Source organism: Protomyctophum bolini (genome assembly GCF_963924005.1).
Source record: "Protomyctophum bolini genome assembly, chromosome: 8".
NCBI classification, from domain to species: Eukaryota; Metazoa; Chordata; class Actinopteri; order Myctophiformes; family Myctophidae; genus Protomyctophum; species Protomyctophum bolini.
In genome coordinates this window covers 29,110,633-29,130,812 of record NC_137869.1, presented here as the reverse complement: position 1 = coordinate 29,130,812, position 20,180 = coordinate 29,110,633, and the positions used below count along the sequence as shown (strand labels likewise).

The window sequence follows — 20,180 nt, the reverse complement described above, 5'->3', positions numbered from 1 at the left end:
TCTGGCTGCTCATTCCCCATCTTTCAAAAGATCCATTTCTTTCAACTTTGGATAGTTCAATATGGCCCTATTATATCAGAGTAATGGTCTGGAGAGAGCTAACCCACATTTGCAAACCAATCAATCTTTGTCAATCATGATGATGACAGATTTTCCCATAATTAGTAAGTCCGCTGCTGAATATAAAATCAAACCTCGACCTAGCTATGTCGACATGTAGACATAGCTTCTACATGTCTGCAAATAACTGCAGCACAGGACAATCTTAAAGGCCCACTGACTTTGAAGAGAATATAGTGTTTTGCTAGGGAATGGGCATTTTGGCTGTAGTAAACATGTTACTTGAGTAAAAGTGCAAAAGTATTGGCTGCATCAAAATATAGTTACGGTACCAAAAGTAAAGGTAGCCGTTATGCATGGATGTTTGTTTTAAAATGTGTCCAAATCTAAAAATACATCTACAAGCTCACACCGGCACGTTGTGAGCTTGTAGATCTGTAATGTTTTGACTAGACTAAGTATAAAACATGGCTTAATTGGTTAATGTAGGTTTTATAATAATCTAGAGCTGCAAAGTAAAACGTTTTAAAAACAGTTACTTACTTTGTGGTAAGTGGAGTAAAAAGAACAATATTTGCATCTGAAGAATTGCAGATGTTCTTGGCTTACCTGTGCTGTTGCAGTGAATACTGAAGGTAGGCTGTGTCAGTAAGGGCGGCTGGCATCCTTCGGTCTCTTTAACTGGACTTTCAATCTCTTCATTCCAATCTGAAAGCCATTCATGGCTTGAATAGCTGCCTGTGCGCTAGCAGGGTTGTCGAAGCTCACAAAACCTAGAAGAGAAGGTGCAGCCCAATGTTAACTAATGGAACACATTACTATACACACCTAAATAGGTTTTAAAAGTAGTGTAAGTGATATTTTTTGGTTAAAATAAGTGTTCAAAAATATTGTGATAGTACTCATTGCTAGAGTGTTTGTTGCAGTAACCGGAGTCTCCATTATGTCTCTCCAGCTTTTTATAAAACAGAAAATGCATTTCCAGAAACCGAAACTGAAACTGGGATACCAATTTGATCCAATCAGGATAGAGAATGCAGTATATAGGAACACTATAAAAAATTAAGCTCAAGTCATTAAGCTACTCTCTCCTGATTGGCTGATTTTATTTTTTAACCAAAACATATCGCATACATACATTTAAATATACAAATTAATCAATTAAAGTAACAAATACGATTATAGCTCTGGGTCGGGCATTTCAGGATACTGACATCAGGACACTGACACTGTAATTTACATCTACAGTAATGCAGTTACACAAAAGTGAACTACCGTATTTCTAATTGGAGATTTCCACAAGGCTTCATTCAGTAGTTGATGCAAGATGATATGAAGTCTGTCTCAAGACCCGCCCTACTCTGCCTCTCATTTGTTGTTGAATTTGTTCTGAGGGTGGGTAAGCCAATCAGAGGCGGAGCAGAAGTGACATATCTCACATTGTGTATTATTTAATTTATTTAATCCACAGTATATAAACCAGTGTAAATGTTTAAAATGATAAAATGAAATAACATAGGCATTTAAATAAAATACAGCAAACTGAAAGTATCTTAAAACTAATTATTTCCAAAGATTATTTGAAATACGTATTTCAATGAATTTAAAATACTGCCCATCTCTGCATGAAGATCAACGGGTAGATCAACAGAAGATGTAACAGCAAAGAACTACAGAGCTTCTGTGAATTAAAACTCAGATTGTAGAGTTCTTGTTAGGCTACTGGCTTTTACCGCAATGGGGAAATTGTTACGTTTTTTTTAGGAAAATGTCAATGTCTAGACAAAGATTTCCATTTAATCCATAAATATATTTAAAAGGAGCACTGTCTTGCATTGATTTAGGTGTGTGTGTGTGTGTGTGTGACGGATGGACGGACGGACACACACACACACACACACACACACACACACACACACACACACACGGACGGAGTGCAAAACATACTCTCTCCCCATGCCTTCGGCCTGGTGGAGACAATAAAATCCTTATACCAAATCAGGCAAGCCGTTGGCAAACTAAACGAGAGATCAACAATCATTAAAGGACCACTTCACCCATTTTCTACCCTAACCCTCACTAATGCTGCAATGTCACCATTTCTGTCTCAGAGGTGGGCGGATTTGGGCAGTTCAGAAACCTGCCTACCAATGATTGGTAATGCAGAGATCAAGACATCATTTGGACTTTGTTTTGAGATGTATAGAGATGTCTTTCACTTATTTTTGCCAGGTGCCTGAAAAGTGCCTGGACTACATTTGCACGCACCATTACTGACGACCGTAATGATGACTGAAATGGACACTTTTTCATGATTGGCTGCCTCTAGGCTGCCTCTTAGCCAATGGGAGACTTATCCATAAAACAGTGGCAACAGAAGCTACTGTAATGTTATGAGCTAGAGGAAAGCCATAAAAATACACAGTGAGTGATAAACAAAAGAATGTCGGAAACGGGAGCTACAAGAGCTTTTTGCGCCTGGCAGTTATGAATTAGTCATTCTTGTTTATGTACGTTTGATTTGCTCTATAAAGGTGAAAGCTGATGTTTATTTAATAGACTACAATACATGAGCATAGAATTGAAAATACTATGCTCATATAAAGCAGTAGCTTTATTTAGCAAGAATGCTAAATGCAGTAGCTGAGACTCTTTACAATCAAACAATTCGATGCCCTGTGGCCTTGGTTTTATTAGAAAAGACGTGTATACACGTGCTTAGCACAAAAGGTGTTTTAATAGTCTACAATACATGAGCATAGAATTGAAAATACTGGGCATCAAACAATTGGATGCCCTGTGGCCTTACATTTTGATAAATCAATACTCTGTCTGGAATATCATTGATGAGTCTAAAGATGTTGAGAAGCCAGTTTGGTGAAAACTGAACAGAATTGTGGGATGAGAGTAGACCATAAAAGATATGGACAGGGTCACCGTAAGCCTATTTTGCATATTTCTTTATCCAGTCTGAAATGCAAACGGAACTTAATGCTAAGGCTGCAACTACAGTGAGGGCGGGTCTTCACTCGGTAGAACCAGTAGAAAGCCTAGAAACATACCCTTAACTTTAAAATGAATGGGACCATAATTTACTAAACACATATCATGATGATTTAAAACTAGTGATTGAAAACATAGTGTTTATGAAAAGGTTTACTATGGTAATAAATTCTAGTTTAAAGTTCGCCCAAAACTTAATTTACTTCTATTGAGATTAAAATGTATTGCAAACGGCAGGAGGTGAACTCTCGACTTCTTCTGGGCCATTACTAGGAACAGCGTTTGTCGCTTGGAGGAGACAGGTTTAAATACTTTTAACAGTTTATGGAAAAACATCAATACATATAAACATAAACATTCCTGATCACTTGGTCCTATATTTGGGGTAAAGATACAAAGTGATACTAGCACATGATTGATTTGTTATGAATGTTTTTTAATTTTATTTTTAAATGTAAAGGGTCGCTTTGGCCCACAATGCCAGTTGGCACAGGACTGGAACTATGTGCCAAGGTTTGTGATCGCATCAAATACAAGAGGAGCTGGCGGCAGAGCTGTGACGCCCCCTAAAAAGAGTAACATCGGTGATAATTCGGACATCTTTGTGCAAACCCACTAGACCTTACAATGTGAAAATCAATGAGGCTGCATGAGCAGTTGTGCAAAGCAGTCCCTACTACAAACATAGTCCATCAGGGACAGACAGGGACAAATAGGCCCCACAGTGCATTGCCCCAAGACATGCCAGTCCTCAAACTCGTGCTGAACGGCCTGTTTCCATCATGTGTAAAAAAATAAATAATAAAGCCTTGAAAATAAAGCGGTGACCAGAAACTGCAGTGGAGTGTGGCTCTGCTTGAAGCACTCCCCTGTGTCTGCAGTGTCATTAGGAACAGCCGATGACCCGTGAAAAACAGCAGGAGCCTCTCCAGGTCCCTGGGCCACCTGGGAGAGGTGTCTGCCTTGGCCTGCCTGCTATTGGGACGGCCCATTAGGGCCAAGGCCATGTGGGAGGGAGGCCATGGTAGAGGTGTGTGTGTGTGTGCATGTGTATGTATGTATGTACGTACGTACGTACATGCGTGCAATGAAGAGGGGCTGGAGGGAGGACAGGAGGTGTCTGCCTGACCAGCCTACCACCAGACTGGTCCATTAAGCTTGATTTATACTTCATTGCACGACAGAAAGGGCTCGCCGAATCGCGTGACGCTATCGCTCGCTGAATCCCTAGCCGACTCACTCGCTGATGCTAGCTTCTAGTTGACGTTGCACCGCCGTGCAGCAAAGTATGAGTCAGGCTTTAGGGGGGAGGCTAAATGAAGAGGAGAGGAGAGGAGACGGAGGCTTAGACTTACAGTATAAGCCCAAAACTCTGCCCTACCAAACATAACAAGTGTGATCTCTCTCTCTCTCTCTCTCTCTCTGTATCTCTCATTTTGAAACTCTCTCTCACTTTCCCTTTCTCTCGTTTGTTCTCTCTCTCTCTCTCTCTCCCTCTCCCTCTCTCTCTCTCTCTCTCGCACGCTCTCACACCATCACTCTGTGTTTATCCCCCATCTCTGCTTCCCAGATTAATTACACCGGTGAGCTTCTCGCCTCCCCCAGACCTAACATTACGTTGTAAATGCATAGTGTATTAGTCAATACAGCAAATAGGTCTTCTTTCATGAATTTATATGTTATTAAGTCCCCCCGGGGAGGCAGAAACTGGCGATCAATTTTGCCCAGGGATGTGTGGTTCCCTGAAGTGAAAACAAATGCTGATCTATAATTGTCCTTTGCCTTTGCTTTCTTCCTCTCCATTCCTCCATCCCTCTCTTCTCTACACACTCAAAAGTTTTCATAAGCCCGCAGGCTGGCTGGTGTGTGTGGGCAGACAGAGCCAAATGGGACGTGAGCCAGGGGGGGTGGGGGGGGGGGGATGTGTGTGTGTGTGTGTGCATGCGCACTGTGCACGCATGCGGCCCAGTGCAGGGAATATTGACAGGTATTGGGGTTACTGAGCGGTGATGCTGTTCCTCCACCTGAAAGTTTTTAGGTCACTCAACTGTCAGAGTGAAACAAGGGATATGAGTGTCTGACAGTTGCGGTGGTAACTCTATCTACACAGAGAAATCCACACTTAATCTAGCTCAGAGTGTAAAGTATGGACCTACAGTACATGCACCCTTAACGTGTCCAAGTGTTACACACTACAGATTAAAGCTGAGGATTTCACGGTTTATCGACTATGGACCACTAGAACAAGTGGGACTACTTTATTATTTAGGTATCGCAATTCTACTACTACTACTACTATATTATTATTTTTATTAAATAATGTGAAGTGGTGTTGTGGGCTGTTGTTACGGGACTCTGTAGGAGGCAAGCCATTTAAAAATGGATCTGTGGGCACTAGGCTATCAAGCCTGACTTGTCAACCTACAGACAGTGCATCTATCAATGAAGGCAAAAGGCCCCCCAAAATATCAAAAGAAAGAAAAAATAAATGGGTCTGTGTGAGTGTGTCTGTGTGTCAGCGTATGTATGAGTCCGTGACTAATCTCACGAACAGCTTGACCAATCAGAACCACATGTCTTATTCATGCTTCCAGTATAAAGTAACGTCCTTGTAAAGTAAAGTAAAGTAAAGTTGTATTTTTTACCATATTGTGTTTTGTTGGTTTGTTTTTACTTCAATTTTATAAAGGAAGCCAATGACTGAAGCCAAAACTGTTGAGTCATATGTCGTAGACATGTTATGAATTAGATCTGAGGAACGCCTTGAGGGAATTTCATGTCACTTGGCACTTAGACTCAAGGATGATCAGAGGAAGAAAAGATTAGTGTAGGTGATCAAAGGTCAAAGGTCACATGTTCATTATGTCTTCATTCACTACATAACTGGGCAGACACAGATGTAAACAGCAACTGGTGTGTGGAGGCATCCAATCACAAAGCAGCATTTATATTCTTATTATATATATATATAATATAATATATATATAATTAAATATATTATATACGTATAATGTGATATATGGAATATGGAGGTTTCTGCAACGATATGGTCTATGACTGACTGGCTGAACGGCTACAGTGCGCTTGTGGTGTCTATTGCATCGACTATGGTTACATTTTACTCTGTGATTTCTGGGGTCAGATTTATTTTTAGATTATATCGCTGTACATCCAACTGAAAATCCCTGCTGTGCCTCTACTAAACAAAAAATGATCACACTTGTGATCATTACCTTCCGGCCAATCACTTTTGGCATCCTCACTTTTCTGTCCTCACTTTTTAATCCTCACTTTTTAAGCCCTCAGCCAATCAAATCATCGCTATTATGTACACACAAAGCTGGGCATAGGACGGGCTAGTGCCCCTCAAACATGGATATGCTAACACAGAGGATTTTACTGTTCAAAATTCACTGAGATACTTCAGTATGTGTCCGCAATATTCTATCCTTGGCTCTGTGCCCGCTCCTTTCTACATGTGTGGGACAGACCTGGGTTTGAACCTCTGATAACGATCAGGGTGAAATCCAATTTGTGTTCATTTAGACTTGCCACTCGATGCCTGTTGATTGGTTGAGGCGACTTGATTGGACGATAAAGAAAAACTGAATTGATGTGGCAAGTGTGTAATGACAGCTTGAGATAAGACACTGCTTTCACCGCTCAGAGTAAGAATTCAGCTCAAACAGAACAGGAGTGAAAGGAAGGGAGCCACACTAGAGTATAAACCATCCCTCAGTGAAGCGTATAGATAAGGTGAAAATGACATATCCCACACAGGAAATGTTAATTTTACACTGAGAGCATAGAAATTGACTTGTATGGTTACATTTTTACAATTGTGGTACATCACAAGTCAGAATTATTAGAAGTATTATGTTTTTTTTGTAAATAGATGCCCTACTGCCTACTTAGTACTTTGTCATACTACAACTACAGTGTCATACAAAAGAAGCAAAAAAGCCAATCTACAAGCTCACGTGTATAGCATCATGAGGATGTATGCTTGTAGATCGCCTATTTTAGTCATGTCTGAAGTCTGTGTGTGGGTTTCATTTATAAGTATGTCCGTAACGGTTAAAACAAAAAAATGGAAATTAAGAGTTTACATAGTACACATATAGTACATGCATAAACTTTCCTTAATGATTTTATCTGGTTTCAGTATTGATTTATGATTGATTTATTTTCTCAATTATTAAGATTATTGTATTTTTATATTGGGGGTGGGCTTTTGTGTGATGCTCTAGGAGTCTAGTACGATCAAGTAGGACGTTAATTTACAAAAAACCCCCACAAAGTTAAACCATGGAGATAATGTATATGTAGACGAGACGTTAAAGAGGTTTGTGCGTGTGTGTGGAGGACTCACCAAAGCACTTGCTCTGGTTAGTACTGTAGCGTGTGTGTGTGTGTGTGTGTGTGTGTGTGTGTGTGTGTGTGTGTGTGTGTTAAAGAGGTTTGCGGGTGTGTGTGGAGGACTCACCAAAGCACTTGCTCTGGTTAGTAGCGCGGTCCATGAACACCTTGGAGGAGATGACCGTCCCGAACGGCAGGAACATCTGCATGAGTTCGTTGTCTCCAAACTCCTGCGGCAGGTGGTAGATGAATAGGTTACAGCCCTCTGGTCCTGGAGAGACAAGAGAGGACACATTCCCATTCTCAGTTCACCATTCAACATGCTGCATTAAGTGCATTATATTTAGATCAGTGGTTGAGGTTCTCAACCTGTGGGCTGCGAGGGTAAGTTTAAACCTAAAAAAATTGAATAAAGATATAACATTAATATTAAAAAAGTGATACCAATAGAGCACGGAAGTCTGACATAACTGCTACTGGACGGCGAAAGGCGAAAGCCCCCAAAAAAACGCCATTGACAATGAAGACAAATTCATGTTGGTTGGTTTTAGTTCAATGTTTGTTTGAAAAAGGCCATTAACAATGAAGGGAAAATTGACTTAATCTAGTCCCTAACACAAACATTAAATGCCATTAACAATAATATAAGATAATAATAATAAAGATAGTTTGTTTTACATCACCATTACATCACCTAATCAACATGAGTTAGACTTTATATATATTAGTGCCCCACACTTCACACGGGTGTGATTTTTGTATTGGAATCACCATATGATAGGGAAATCTTAGATGAAAGACTTGGTCTTCATCGTGAGGTTGAAACATGTTGGCTGTTCCCTGAGGAGTGCCCAGATCTTTGTTGCCTCTAAATAAAGTAAGTCTCGGAGCTCTAGAAACTAGTGTGCGGATGTTCTTTCTCTTCCTTGATGTTTGCATTGATGCCTGACATCCAGGACCTGGCCTAAATATAGGCATTGAGATGTGCACACAATCTTCTCTGTGGAGTGCCTAGATCTCCCATTTTTAATCTGATGTCTTATTATATCTCGTCTGATCCAGGAGCACCTTTGACCTTTTACTATTTGAATTTTACTGACTTGTGTGTCTCTGGCGAGCACCTGGTTGTCTTTTTCTCCAAACTACCCCGGCGTACCCGAGGCCGCGGCTGGCCTTACTAATTAGCACACTAATTAGCCCCCCACCCACCCCATTCCCAGACCTGTTGTTTAGGGCCCTTTAGGGCGAGGTCGTGTCTTACTGGTATAGTATTGTAGGTCACAGGACCACAATGGAACCAACCCTCAGGGACTTTTGTGCAACTGTACCTCTGTAGTTTTTGCAAACTGTTAAAGTATTCAATCAATCCAAAACTAAAACAAATACAAACTGTGCATTTTCACTGCTGATTTGATGATTGCGTATGGATGTCAGAAATCTCTTTTCCATTAAAGTCACTACAGGTTCTTGTATAATCAAGCCAGCAAGATTAAGATCTGAATATGAATGTATTTTCACCTACCCAATGGATTTCACTATGCAAACAACAATTAGTTGCTGCAATGCAATCTATGTGCTGCCAAAGAGGTCAAATGTAGGAGTCAATCTATCTTAAATACATCAGGTCCTTTTTATTACTTTATATTTGGCTCCAGGCACCACCCAGACTGACATTTAGTTTTTCTAAAAATGATTAGTTTTTTATCTATGCATTATAAAGCCATCGAAAACAATTACTCTTCCTGATTCTTATGAATCTATTCTATGGAAACAATTCTTGGCCTGTATTAATCTACTGTAAATGGCTTAACTTTAACCTAAGTAATATAAGTCTTAAAAGTGCAACCCTATATTATGACTTTACATATTATAATTGGTTGGAATATAATGTGATAAACTGACCTGAGCTTTCCAGCAACCTCACTGTCTTAACAGGGCTGAGGAAAACATTCCTGTTTGCAGCAAACTGGAAGATATATGTATAAGCTCATTTTTTACTGAAGAAAAAAGGCCAAATATTTTATCGTAACATATTGGTCTCTGGGTTTCCTTGGTGTCACCCCTGGCCCTGACGGAATAATAGGTCACATTCATTAGTTTTCTGAGATCAGGAGCATAATGGCATTGATGAAGGAGGGAACATTAGCCATGGACTCAATAAGAAAATTAGTTTCATATCGGATTCGTTTTGTAACATGTTGGTGAGCTTGTAGGTCAGCTATTTTCGGCAGGGGAAACCTGCGCGACAAAAAGTAGGATTTGGGTTTTATTGTAATATTTTATTCTAATATTCTGTCACTGTCCACACAAGTGGACCGTGATGTCTATTTATGTCTATTACCTCATATTACATTAGTTCTCAAAGTGGGGTCTTGTTTCTTAGTTAAAAGCAAACATCTTTAACACACAACTTTGCTCCTGGGGGTCCATGGCACGAGACATTTTCAGATGGAGGGAGGTGTTGGGGGTGTCCACGGCCAAATACAATTTGGGGGGTCATTGAGATGAAACCGTTTGAGAACCTCTCCCTCTATTAAACCCTCTGTACTACTATCGTGTGTGTGTGTGTGTGTGTGTGTGTGTGTGTGTGTGTTTTATTAAGAGTAATAGTCTCTCACCCTCACCTTCTCGCTGCTGCTGCTGCTGCTGGATGACCTGCGGAGGCTGGGGCAGGGTCTGGCCAATGGGAGTCAGTGTGGTGGCGGGGTAGATTGCTGCAGAGAGAGAGGGAGAGAGAGAGACAGACACGTCAATCCCACAGAGATAGAATAACAGTGCCAAGGATGCTTTGAATGGTCGATCACACAAGCAAGGAGTATAGCCAATTTAAAACACTGTTTATCAGTTAATCGTGTTGCCCTGCAATTTAAGCATGGATAAAGAAAGATCTAACCTAAGTTGAATTTGAACCTGGTTGCAATCTAGGTTCAAAGGGCTTCATTTTAATCAGGTTGCACCAAATGTTTTAAGAACAGAGTTAAAGGTAGGGTGATTTCTTTCTTTTTTTTGTCTTTGTGTTAAATAGCTCTATATTCTTATAGTACTCATACAGTGTTTGTTCAGAAACAGGGTTACTATATAAGAAAATGCATTACGTTTGGATACCAAGTTTATCCAGTCAGGAGAGAGAACTCACACATGGGTACAGATTAAACATGTTAAAGTGGAAGTGACGACACAAAGAAATGAGCAGACAAACCTGGAACTGGAACACTATAAAACTGAAGCTGATAATTGGGTACTCTCTCCTGATTGGCTGAAATTGGCAACCCACCTGAAAAGGTATTGTCTGTTTATTAACGAGTTGGAGAAACAGGGAGACCTGTTACTGAACAAACACTCTTTGGACATTTTTAACAAAAGAATAATATATAAATAATAAAAATGTACACTAGTATGTAACTTCCTCCCCATTTAAAAAGTTTGCCACTTTAACTTATTGGTGAAAGCTGCCCTCAGATTTGAATTAACACTATTCTTTTCAGCAATAGCTTGACTACAGCATTTGCATATACGTAAAAGGCATTTCACACCAAACTCACACTTTGGAAATCTACTGTACCATCTGGCAGTACAGAAATAGTTCACCTAAATAGTCCTCACCCCATGAAGCCTTCATTTTTGTGTTTGTCACATTCCTGAGCCAATAATCCAATTATATTTGACTAATTTAATTTTATAGGAGGCCAATCCTAACAAGAGAATAACTACTAAACATTCTCTTTGAACCCATGGGCTCTCAGTAGACCTCCCTGTGATTGCACTGTGAGAGTTGTTTTGGAGTTCATATCATTCTCTTTATGTTTAGTCTTGTCATGGCCTCCTACTGCTTCTGCATCATCAAACATTTTCTCACAAAAACAGGCTTTATGGGGCGAGTGGATTTTTTGGGGATGAACTATTCTTTTAATTAAACGTTTTTCAGCACAATGACCCCTTAGCTGAGAGAGAGATGAAGCAGCTACTACCCAGTACATATTGTATCAAATTGTGTTGCAGATTACACTTTTCATAGATTTCAGAGATGGTTGGGAGCTTGTAGATCTAGAGTTCTCAGAATTTCCACCCCCGTAGTAACTCGGTCCCTCATTGAAGACCCCTGCTTTAATGTACGACGGGGTAAAAGTGTGTGTGGAGACGACTAGACCCTACCTGTGTATTGCTGTACCCCAGTGAAGGCTTGCTGTAGGGTGTCGGCCGCGGTTGGGCTCTGGGTGGAGTATGGCGGCAGGCCGTTAGCGTAGACGGCCTCTACGGCGGGGTGTCCGTTGGGCTGATGGTGGGGGATGCCGGCGAAGCCGTTGACGAGTGGCGTTACGATGCTGGGGGTGGTGATGGCGGGCGGAGAGCTGAGGCCTGATGGAGGGTGGGAGTAGTGGGACTGGTTACTGGAGCAACTACTATCAGTGGTTCTCAAACTTTTTCATGTCAAGGACCTAATGGGTCCCATTAGGGTCCATTTGGTTCCATTTGTACTCTCTGAGTTACAGACCCATAGGGTTCCTAAAACCCATTTGGTTCCTAATTATAATTTAGCTGGAGAGTCTCTGGAACTCTCTCAAGGACCCCTATGGGTCCCGGGCCCCACTTTGGGAACCACTGAATTACATGTTATTCAGAGAGCTGTGTGCATGTGTATGTAATTGAATGTACTATTGTTAGATGTCGTCGCTGTCGTCGGGCAGAAACCGCCTCTTTTTTTTTATTTGAATCCTGAAAAGTAACAGTTTTTGGAGTTTGGTCATATAGGAGGTTTCCACCCGTCTGCGAACACTTGTACACATACATGAATGTATTGTAGTAGTGTACACAAACACGCAACACACAACAACAAAAACATATGCCGCACTGGGACTGAGACACACTGTCGGTTATATAGAAGACATGCACACGTACAGAGAGAATACATGAAGTACAGTACACATATTGTACTGTACTGGACAGTAACAGGACATACACACGCGCATGCACACAGGTAGACAAATGCACTCGCACACCCACGCGCACACACACCCACACGCTTGCACGCACACACACACCGACTCTTGCACAAGCCCTGGCTACACTACATCTCTCTAATACACGGGTGCGATGCAAGTCTGTCACATATCCAACGTTTGTGGTGGTGACACATCCTGCAGGATAGCTGGGAAGTCAACCTGTGAAAAATGAGCCTGTCGGAAGTGTTTGTGCGATACCCTGCTGGCTCCTCTACTGCTCTGCTCGGGATGATGATGAAACCGCTATGCAACTTCAGGGAGGAGGAGGAAAAAAATAGAAGAAAATAAAATAAAAAGATCCCGAGGAGATAGGAGAGAGATTACAAAGAGATTTGCTTGGATGAGCGGGTAGCAAAAAAGAAAAGAAAAATATATTCTTGCTTTTATATACGTCATATAAAAAGAAGGCAAAAAAAATAAATCTACGTCTGTTCTGTTAGCTTGACAAATGATTGAATAGGTCATAACATAACAAATAACCTGCATTGCCTGCGAGGCGACTGCAGGATGCTTCATGAGCGGAATAGGAATTGGAATGCTCGCGGTCCTCCCGCTCTCTCATTCAATGAATTTGAAAGGACCCTCCTTTTGGAAAGTGTTTCCAATCACGCTGGGAACATGAAAGTGCCCATTTTGAGCAGAGTCTCACTGTGTGATGGTCTCGCTGAAAGGGGGTCTGCTCTGTGGCAAAGCATCCGCGCTCGCTTGAAGAACAGCCCCCCTGAGGACCACCTCTCAATCTGGAAGCTCTGGCGCCTGATTGGACAGAAATCTCCAGGTTGTCACGGAAACCCTTCCAGCATGCCATATCCTCGCAATCTGGTGCCTTGGTAAAGACCCCCCCCACCAACCCACCCACCCTATACGAGGTGTCCCACATAGGGTACATGAACCCTGGCAGTATGCACATGATAATGTACACCAAGATGTATGCTAATGCATTGGTAAATATGCTGAAACCTCCCACCTCTGAGTAATTCACATCCATCCACCCACAGACCTGCTTTTCCTCCTCTCTCCTACTCTCCCCTCCCTTGTTTTCTCTCTTGTTTTATTCTTCCGTTTTTCTTTCCATACTTCCATTACTCCTCTCCTCTCCTAGCCTAATCCTTTCGTTTCCTTTTGACTCTTTTCCTTTTCTTCCCTGTCCTGTCCTGTCCTGTCCTGTCCTGTCCTGTCCTGTCCTGTCCTGTCCTGTCCTGTCCTGTCCTCTCCTATCCTATCCTATATAGCCTCAGCATTTAAGTCGTGAAGAAGCTGACACTCAGGCAGCCAACTGCAGTGACCACGGGAATTGCACAGGTCCAGTGAGAGCTGTTGTGTCTTTTGCACTGGTTTTCCTTTTTTCTCCTCCCCCCTTCCCCCCTTTTTTCTATTTTTTTAAAAAGCTTCCCTGCGATTGCTTGTTTCCTGCGGAGCTGTGATGAATTAGACTGCAGCTCCAGCCCATTCTCCTACCAGCACCCAGGAGACCGCCGCTCCTATTCTGAGGGCTAGAGACAGCCAGTCTGCTCGGCCCACACGCACTCTACTGTACCGCCAGATAATGCACCCTCTCCATCATCAGGCAAATTCATTTTCCAAGGCTTAGCAAGTGCTATGGTGTGTGTGTGTGTGTGTGTGTGTGCTCTGCATGCGTGTGCGTACACATGTGCGCGTAATGGTAGTAGTATTAGTAGTGGTAGTAGTAGAAATGGTAGTAGACTGCAGTGGTATGTATACTGTCTTTTCTGCTGTGTGGTTGGTTGGTTGTGTGCGTGCACGTGCTTGAGAGAGAGAGAGAGAGAGATCCAGGGTCAGCAGTCAGACACAATGTGCAAGTGATAAGGGCATAGAAAGGGCCAGTTGTGACAGATGGCTGGTAGCTGATGAACCTTGGGACCACAGCATCTAGTCGGTGTAGCATGGAGGAGATGCCACAGCAGGGAGCAGTGTCCAAGTTATGTGACAGTTTAGCTGGACAAGGCTCTTAATAATTAAACCAAGTGTGGAACTTCTGATAACTAGTAATATAGTAATATATATCGTTGCTGTCAGGAAGAAACCTCTTATCTCCATATTTTAACTTTTTGTGTTTCTTTTTTCGTTTGGTAAATTAATACCCATACTACAGCGCCAAACAAGTATAAAAAACGGATGCTCGAAACACGAAGAGCTTGTCGATGTGCTATTTTAGCTATAGTTTTTTATTTGAATCGTGAAAAGTACTAGCTTTGGACATATGAGGTTTCCACACGACACAGATGACATATATGTGCTGAGGGAGGTGTGTCAACGTCCGTCCAATAAGGCAAAACATCTCACGATAAAAAGCCGTTATAGTCATCATCTTTGTCTCCACGGTTTAATGAAATTTATTCTGACAACCAACCATAATGTGGGCGGACCGTGCAAATTCCCTCCTATATGGAGAGAGGGGGAGGGGGAGGGGGTTGGGGAGTATCTCATACCATCCTGTGCTGGAAAATAACACGACATTTTCATTTTATACCTCTATGGACATAAGGTCCCTTGCATTGTGGAAAATTGTATTCATAGCTAGTTGACAATGCATTCCCAAGCATGCCAATATGTGGCTGTCACTGTGCTGTGTGTACTGGTCCATGATGATAATGACATGTCCCTCACTCTGGCATGGGTGAATAGGAAGCTATGGGTCAGCAGATTACATATTTTACACGGCTAGGCCTTATCTATCACCCCTTTGCTGCTAATATGGCATAAACTAAAGCCTGATTTATACGTGGGTTGCACATCGTGTCGTGCGCCCCGGGAAAAGATCTACAAGCTTGCAGTGTGTCGCGGCTCACCGCTTTGTAAGCTTGTAGATCTGGTATCGTGTCGTGCGCGACACGCCATGCACGAGTAAGAACAAATCTTGCGTAAGTCTCTCAAAACTATATTTATGCCATGTATCCCAATGGTATTCATGTTATGGAAACATGATAATATTTGCATAGCATTGCAATCTGTTCCGAGAGGCGAAAACTGTTGACTTACCCTCTACAATGATTGCTCCATGAAAGAGCCCACCATATGCAATAGAGGTATTTATTATGCTAATTATACATTCAAATCAACAAGGAGTGTTAGACCCATATTCGAGAGTGGAGTCATTACCAGCACCGTCTCTCATTGGTGCAATAAATAAGCATTCAAAACAGATGCTTTCATCTAATTCAAGGGTTTTCAACGTTATTCAGGCCAAGGACCACTTAGCTGAGAGAGAGACGAAGCAGGGACCCCCACTTATATTGTATAGAATTGTACTGCAGATTCAACTTTTTCATAGATAACTTCATTGACTATCAGTGTTGTGTAAATATATATTTTTAACCACTTAAACCCTCAAAATGTAAACTTGACCTTTGGCTTTGTACTTGGTTTGCCCCTCTCTCCCTGAGTCTGCACCAAACCCCTTAATCCCTCAGAATAGGGATGCTAGGGTTCAAGTGGTTAAAGTAAAATTAGTATCCTATCACACAAAGATTTGGCGGCCCCCCTGTAGTAACTCAGCAGGACCCCCTAGGGGGCCCCGGATCCCCTGTCGAAGACCCCTGATCTAATTGATTCAATGACACGTTTGGATTCAAAGACAAGATGTCTGTAAGAATACGCCGTTCCTTCAAATATGAATAAAGCATTTGAATATGAGAAGGGCAGCTTTTCGAAAGGTCATCTGCAATATCAGTGAAAATGTCCTATCACACATCTTTGAGTACACCGTATATTGCCAATAGATTTTTACAATCTAAAAAAGACTAAATATCCAATCACTTCCTAGAACATGATGTACTCAATACGTCTCCTAAACCGAAGCGAAAAAAATTGCAAGGGTAGTGAAATTTAGATTAGCTCTTTAGGTGCTATCCCAATGAAAGCTGTTGGATGGTGTATTTTTGTAATATAATGTATTATATATGTATCTAAACCCTCTGATCTCTATGCTAAAATCTTGTCCTGGTTGGTTTTCAAGCTAACCCTCGCTATTGTCAAGAGACGGTCACTGAACGTGAAGATGAAATGGAAAGCCAACCAGGCAGTTACCACCGGCTAGTAGCCAGTCGGTAAGTCAGTCAGTCACTCAGTCCGTATATTGTCATTCAGGCATGGTGCGCCCCGGCCCGCCGGTGGTCTCAACCACTATGTCAAACAGCTCATTAGGTTCAGCGATGGCATTAGTCACCATGGAATTGTCCTGCATCATGTTTCTGACCCCAATATAAACCCACTTCCATCAATGACATAACCACGCTAGCATTCAATGGACATTCTGTGGCATTTGCGGGGGCCGTGTGTGCGATGGCATGTGTAAGTGTGTGTGTGTGTGTGTGAATGTATACTGTGTGTGTGTGTGTGTGTGTGTGCGTGTGTATATGCATTCAATCAATGTAGGTCAGGGCCTTGCAACATGACATCAGAGTGACTTTGATTACACACTTCTTGCTTGTGTGATCGACCTAACAAAGCATCCTTGACACTACATGTTCCCCACCCCCTATTCCCCAGTGGGATCCACATCTCTCTCCACTCCCTCTGTCTACACACACACACACACACACACACACACACACACACACACACACACACACACACACACACACACACACACACACACACACTCTCTCTCTCCCCTCGTATTCCCTCCCAGTTCTGTTTCCGTTTTATTATTTGTTCCGTAGTGCTCAGGCGACCGCACCTGCTGAACATTATTTTCAAAAAGCATCATCATGCATCATTGTAAGGATACATGCTCTAATCAACTGAACCATCTGGCAAACGACTTATGCACCATCAAGCTTAAATGCTTTGCATCTGTTGATCAAATGGATGTTGCATTGTTTTCAGAGTAACACCCTTAACCTCTGAGCCTCTTTGTTGCGTTGCGTCACGCTGTCACATGCGACACACACAAGCTTTTTTTTATGTTTTCTGTGGCGCAACGGCAGGGGGGTGGTTGCAGAGGTTATACTGATCATTAAAATAAGAGGTTAATGCCACACATTTACCTCCAATGTGTGTGTGTGTGGGGGGGTGTCTACCAGGCAGTGGTTTGTGTAAAGGCAGAGAGCCCATGTGGGTAATTCAGAGAGGTAGGCGTCTGCTTTACATCCATGGGCAGCTGGGGCGTTAACTTCTCCGCCCATTTATGTCTCTGTACTGTCTCTGTACTGTATATCTGACATGGTTGACACGTTTCTGAATACATTCGCTTTGTGTCAAACCATAATTTGCGTGATGATGTGACAACTTTATGCATAGAATTTAACTTCTTTCCGATGGCAGAAAAGCAATGAGCACCTCCAGACCATGATATTATGACACGTTATTCAGGGCAGGAGTCCCACCTTCTCTGAGTAGCTTATAGAGTCTCTCAGCCTATTTAAACAGACATCCTTGCCAGTAATGGCATGCACTTCTTCAATGAACTCTAAATAAGTCATGTCCACAAGTACGGAGCGAGGGAAATAAGCTGCATGTCATTGCTGTCAGACAGAAACCTTGTATCTCCAAATTTAAACTTTTTATGTTTTTTTTCCTCCATCGTTTAATCCCCTACTAACCTACTTCATCACACAAGAGCGGCGAGCAAAAGTCGTGAAAATATCGGATCTACAAGCTCACAATGTGTCACGTCGCATTCATAATTTCTGAAAAACGTTCCGATTCCTGAAAAGTAATTTTTTATTTATTTATTTTTTACATTTTTTACAACAAGGTTTCCAGCCGACAGCGACGATGCGCTATAGTAACTCCACAGAGCTAGCGCTGCTGGGCTGCCTGCTGTTGGCAGCTGCACATAAATGAACGAGTAGAGGGAAAAAAACATTTCATATTTTATTGTGGTCGTTGGAAATTCAGAAGAAGCCGTGCTTTCTCACAAGGATTAATAATGTATCACATTCAATAATAAAAGGTTATCAGTCGCCCGTAGCTTACACAGAGGCGTGTCGAAAGGTACTAATGCCCTATATTTCAACATAGCCACACAGGCACGCACGCACGCAGTGCCACATGCTCACACAAACTTCTCAGTTCCACAGGCAAATTCATTAAGCACCTAGGCATTGGAGATTGATACGCCATTGATTGCAATGCATCCATACAAAAGCTGTTTTGTTTATGAATCTAATGGATCAGTCTTCCCCTCGCTGTGTGTTACTGCGAGGACCTTTGGTAAAGGTTAGCCTTCAATAGAATGTCTGACATGATTCAATACTATTACCTTAGATTACAGCATTGATTTTGCAGTTTGGTTGGGCAACAGTTCAAAAGAGATATATATTCTCTGTACACAAGCAAGACTCAGAGGACACAAGCACATGCAGACGGTTCTGTGCATTTCGGTTACACCATCTTTCATCATCATTGTTGTGTTGCAGAGCCCAGGTATGCATACGGAACAAGGGCCTACACACACACACACCCACAATGTCACACTCTATCAAATCCAAAAAAGGAGACTTCTTAGCTAAGCTCAGCTCCACTTTTAATCACTGCCTGTGATTGATTATGCCTACACAAAAGTGCACACTTTGCACTAAAAGCATCACTGTAAATATTTGACAAATGGCCATCCTCTCTGGAAATATCGCCTGACTTTGGAAATTAGCACGGATGTATATACAGCATGTGTTTATATTGGCATGTTCCATCATGTTGGGGGAAGCATTTGGCTGTACACGCTTTTAGGGAGAGAACGGGGATAGGCCCACTGAACAGACGTCTACTTAATGACCTCTAAAGCAGTGCTTCTCAAAGTGGGTCTCCGGGACCCCCAGGGGGCCCTTGAGGGGGATGGGGTTCCAGGGGGCCCTTGAGGGGGATGGGGTTCCAGGGGTCCCCTCCCCGGCAAAAGTAGTACAATATTTTTAACTAGCGATGTCCTGATCATGTTTTCTTTGCTCCCAATTCCGGTCCTTGGATTTTCGATCTGACGCTACCGATTTTTCCCGATCCGATATTTATATTTTTATAGAACATTTATGCCATATCACAACAGTACAATATCGATTGCTCCCGATCCGATTCCGATCATTTGAAAATGACGTGATCGGCCCCAATTTCCGATCACATGATCAGATCGGGACAACCCAACTTTTAACCACTTTATCCATTTATAATGTTGGCCATGCAAAAATAGCAGCTCTACAAGCTTTCAGCGCACCACAAATTGTTGCACTGTGAACTTGTAGAGCTGCTATTTTATAAAATCTTTAAATATTTTTTCAAACGTTTTGTTCCACGAACGAAAGAAGAGAAGATGTACTGTATGTACATCTTCTCTTCTTTCGTTCGTGGAACAAAACGTTTTCAGATGGGGATCCGTGGTCAAATAAATCAATCAATTTGGGGGTCCTCAGCATGAACCACTGCTCTAGTATTCTGTAGTGGAAACATCTTTCCTGAAACTACACAGCACGTTCCTGAGAATTAATTTTAAATCATACTGTGTAACTTGTTCAACAAAACAAGTTATTTTTTTATGATCTTTTACTGGTACATCTTTCACAATAACCACATGAAGGGGCTTGTCTTCCTTTCTTCTCTAAGGACTAGTAAACACAATTTGTATTCATGAGTATATTCCTGAGACAGTTGCACCGTACATGTACCCGGGAATGTATTTATTTATACATTTTAAAGTTAATAAATATATTGTGTAGACTAAGTAACTGCACCACGCCTTATCTGTTAATAACAAACATTAACCTTTCACCACCTAACCACATGATTACAGCCTTTTTGTACCCAATG

At 41.9% G+C, this 20,180-nt stretch overlaps 1 protein-coding gene across 1 annotated transcript in view; it reads right to left on the bottom strand.

The window, feature by feature from the left end:
- celf5a (cugbp, Elav-like family member 5a) overlaps window positions 1–20,180 on the bottom strand; it is a gene marked incomplete at its 5' end in the record, with an annotated part of 313,555 nt that overhangs the window by 145 nt on the left and 293,230 nt on the right. Inside the window, 4 exons of the mRNA XM_080770760.1 lie at window positions 670–833; window positions 7,550–7,693; window positions 10,047–10,136; window positions 11,575–11,778. Of these exons, the coding sequence (XP_080626886.1) occupies window positions 706–833; window positions 7,550–7,693; window positions 10,047–10,136; window positions 11,575–11,778 (566 nt within the window). The 3' untranslated portion in view covers window positions 670–705. The remainder of the gene's footprint in view (window positions 1–669; window positions 834–7,549; window positions 7,694–10,046; window positions 10,137–11,574; window positions 11,779–20,180) is intronic.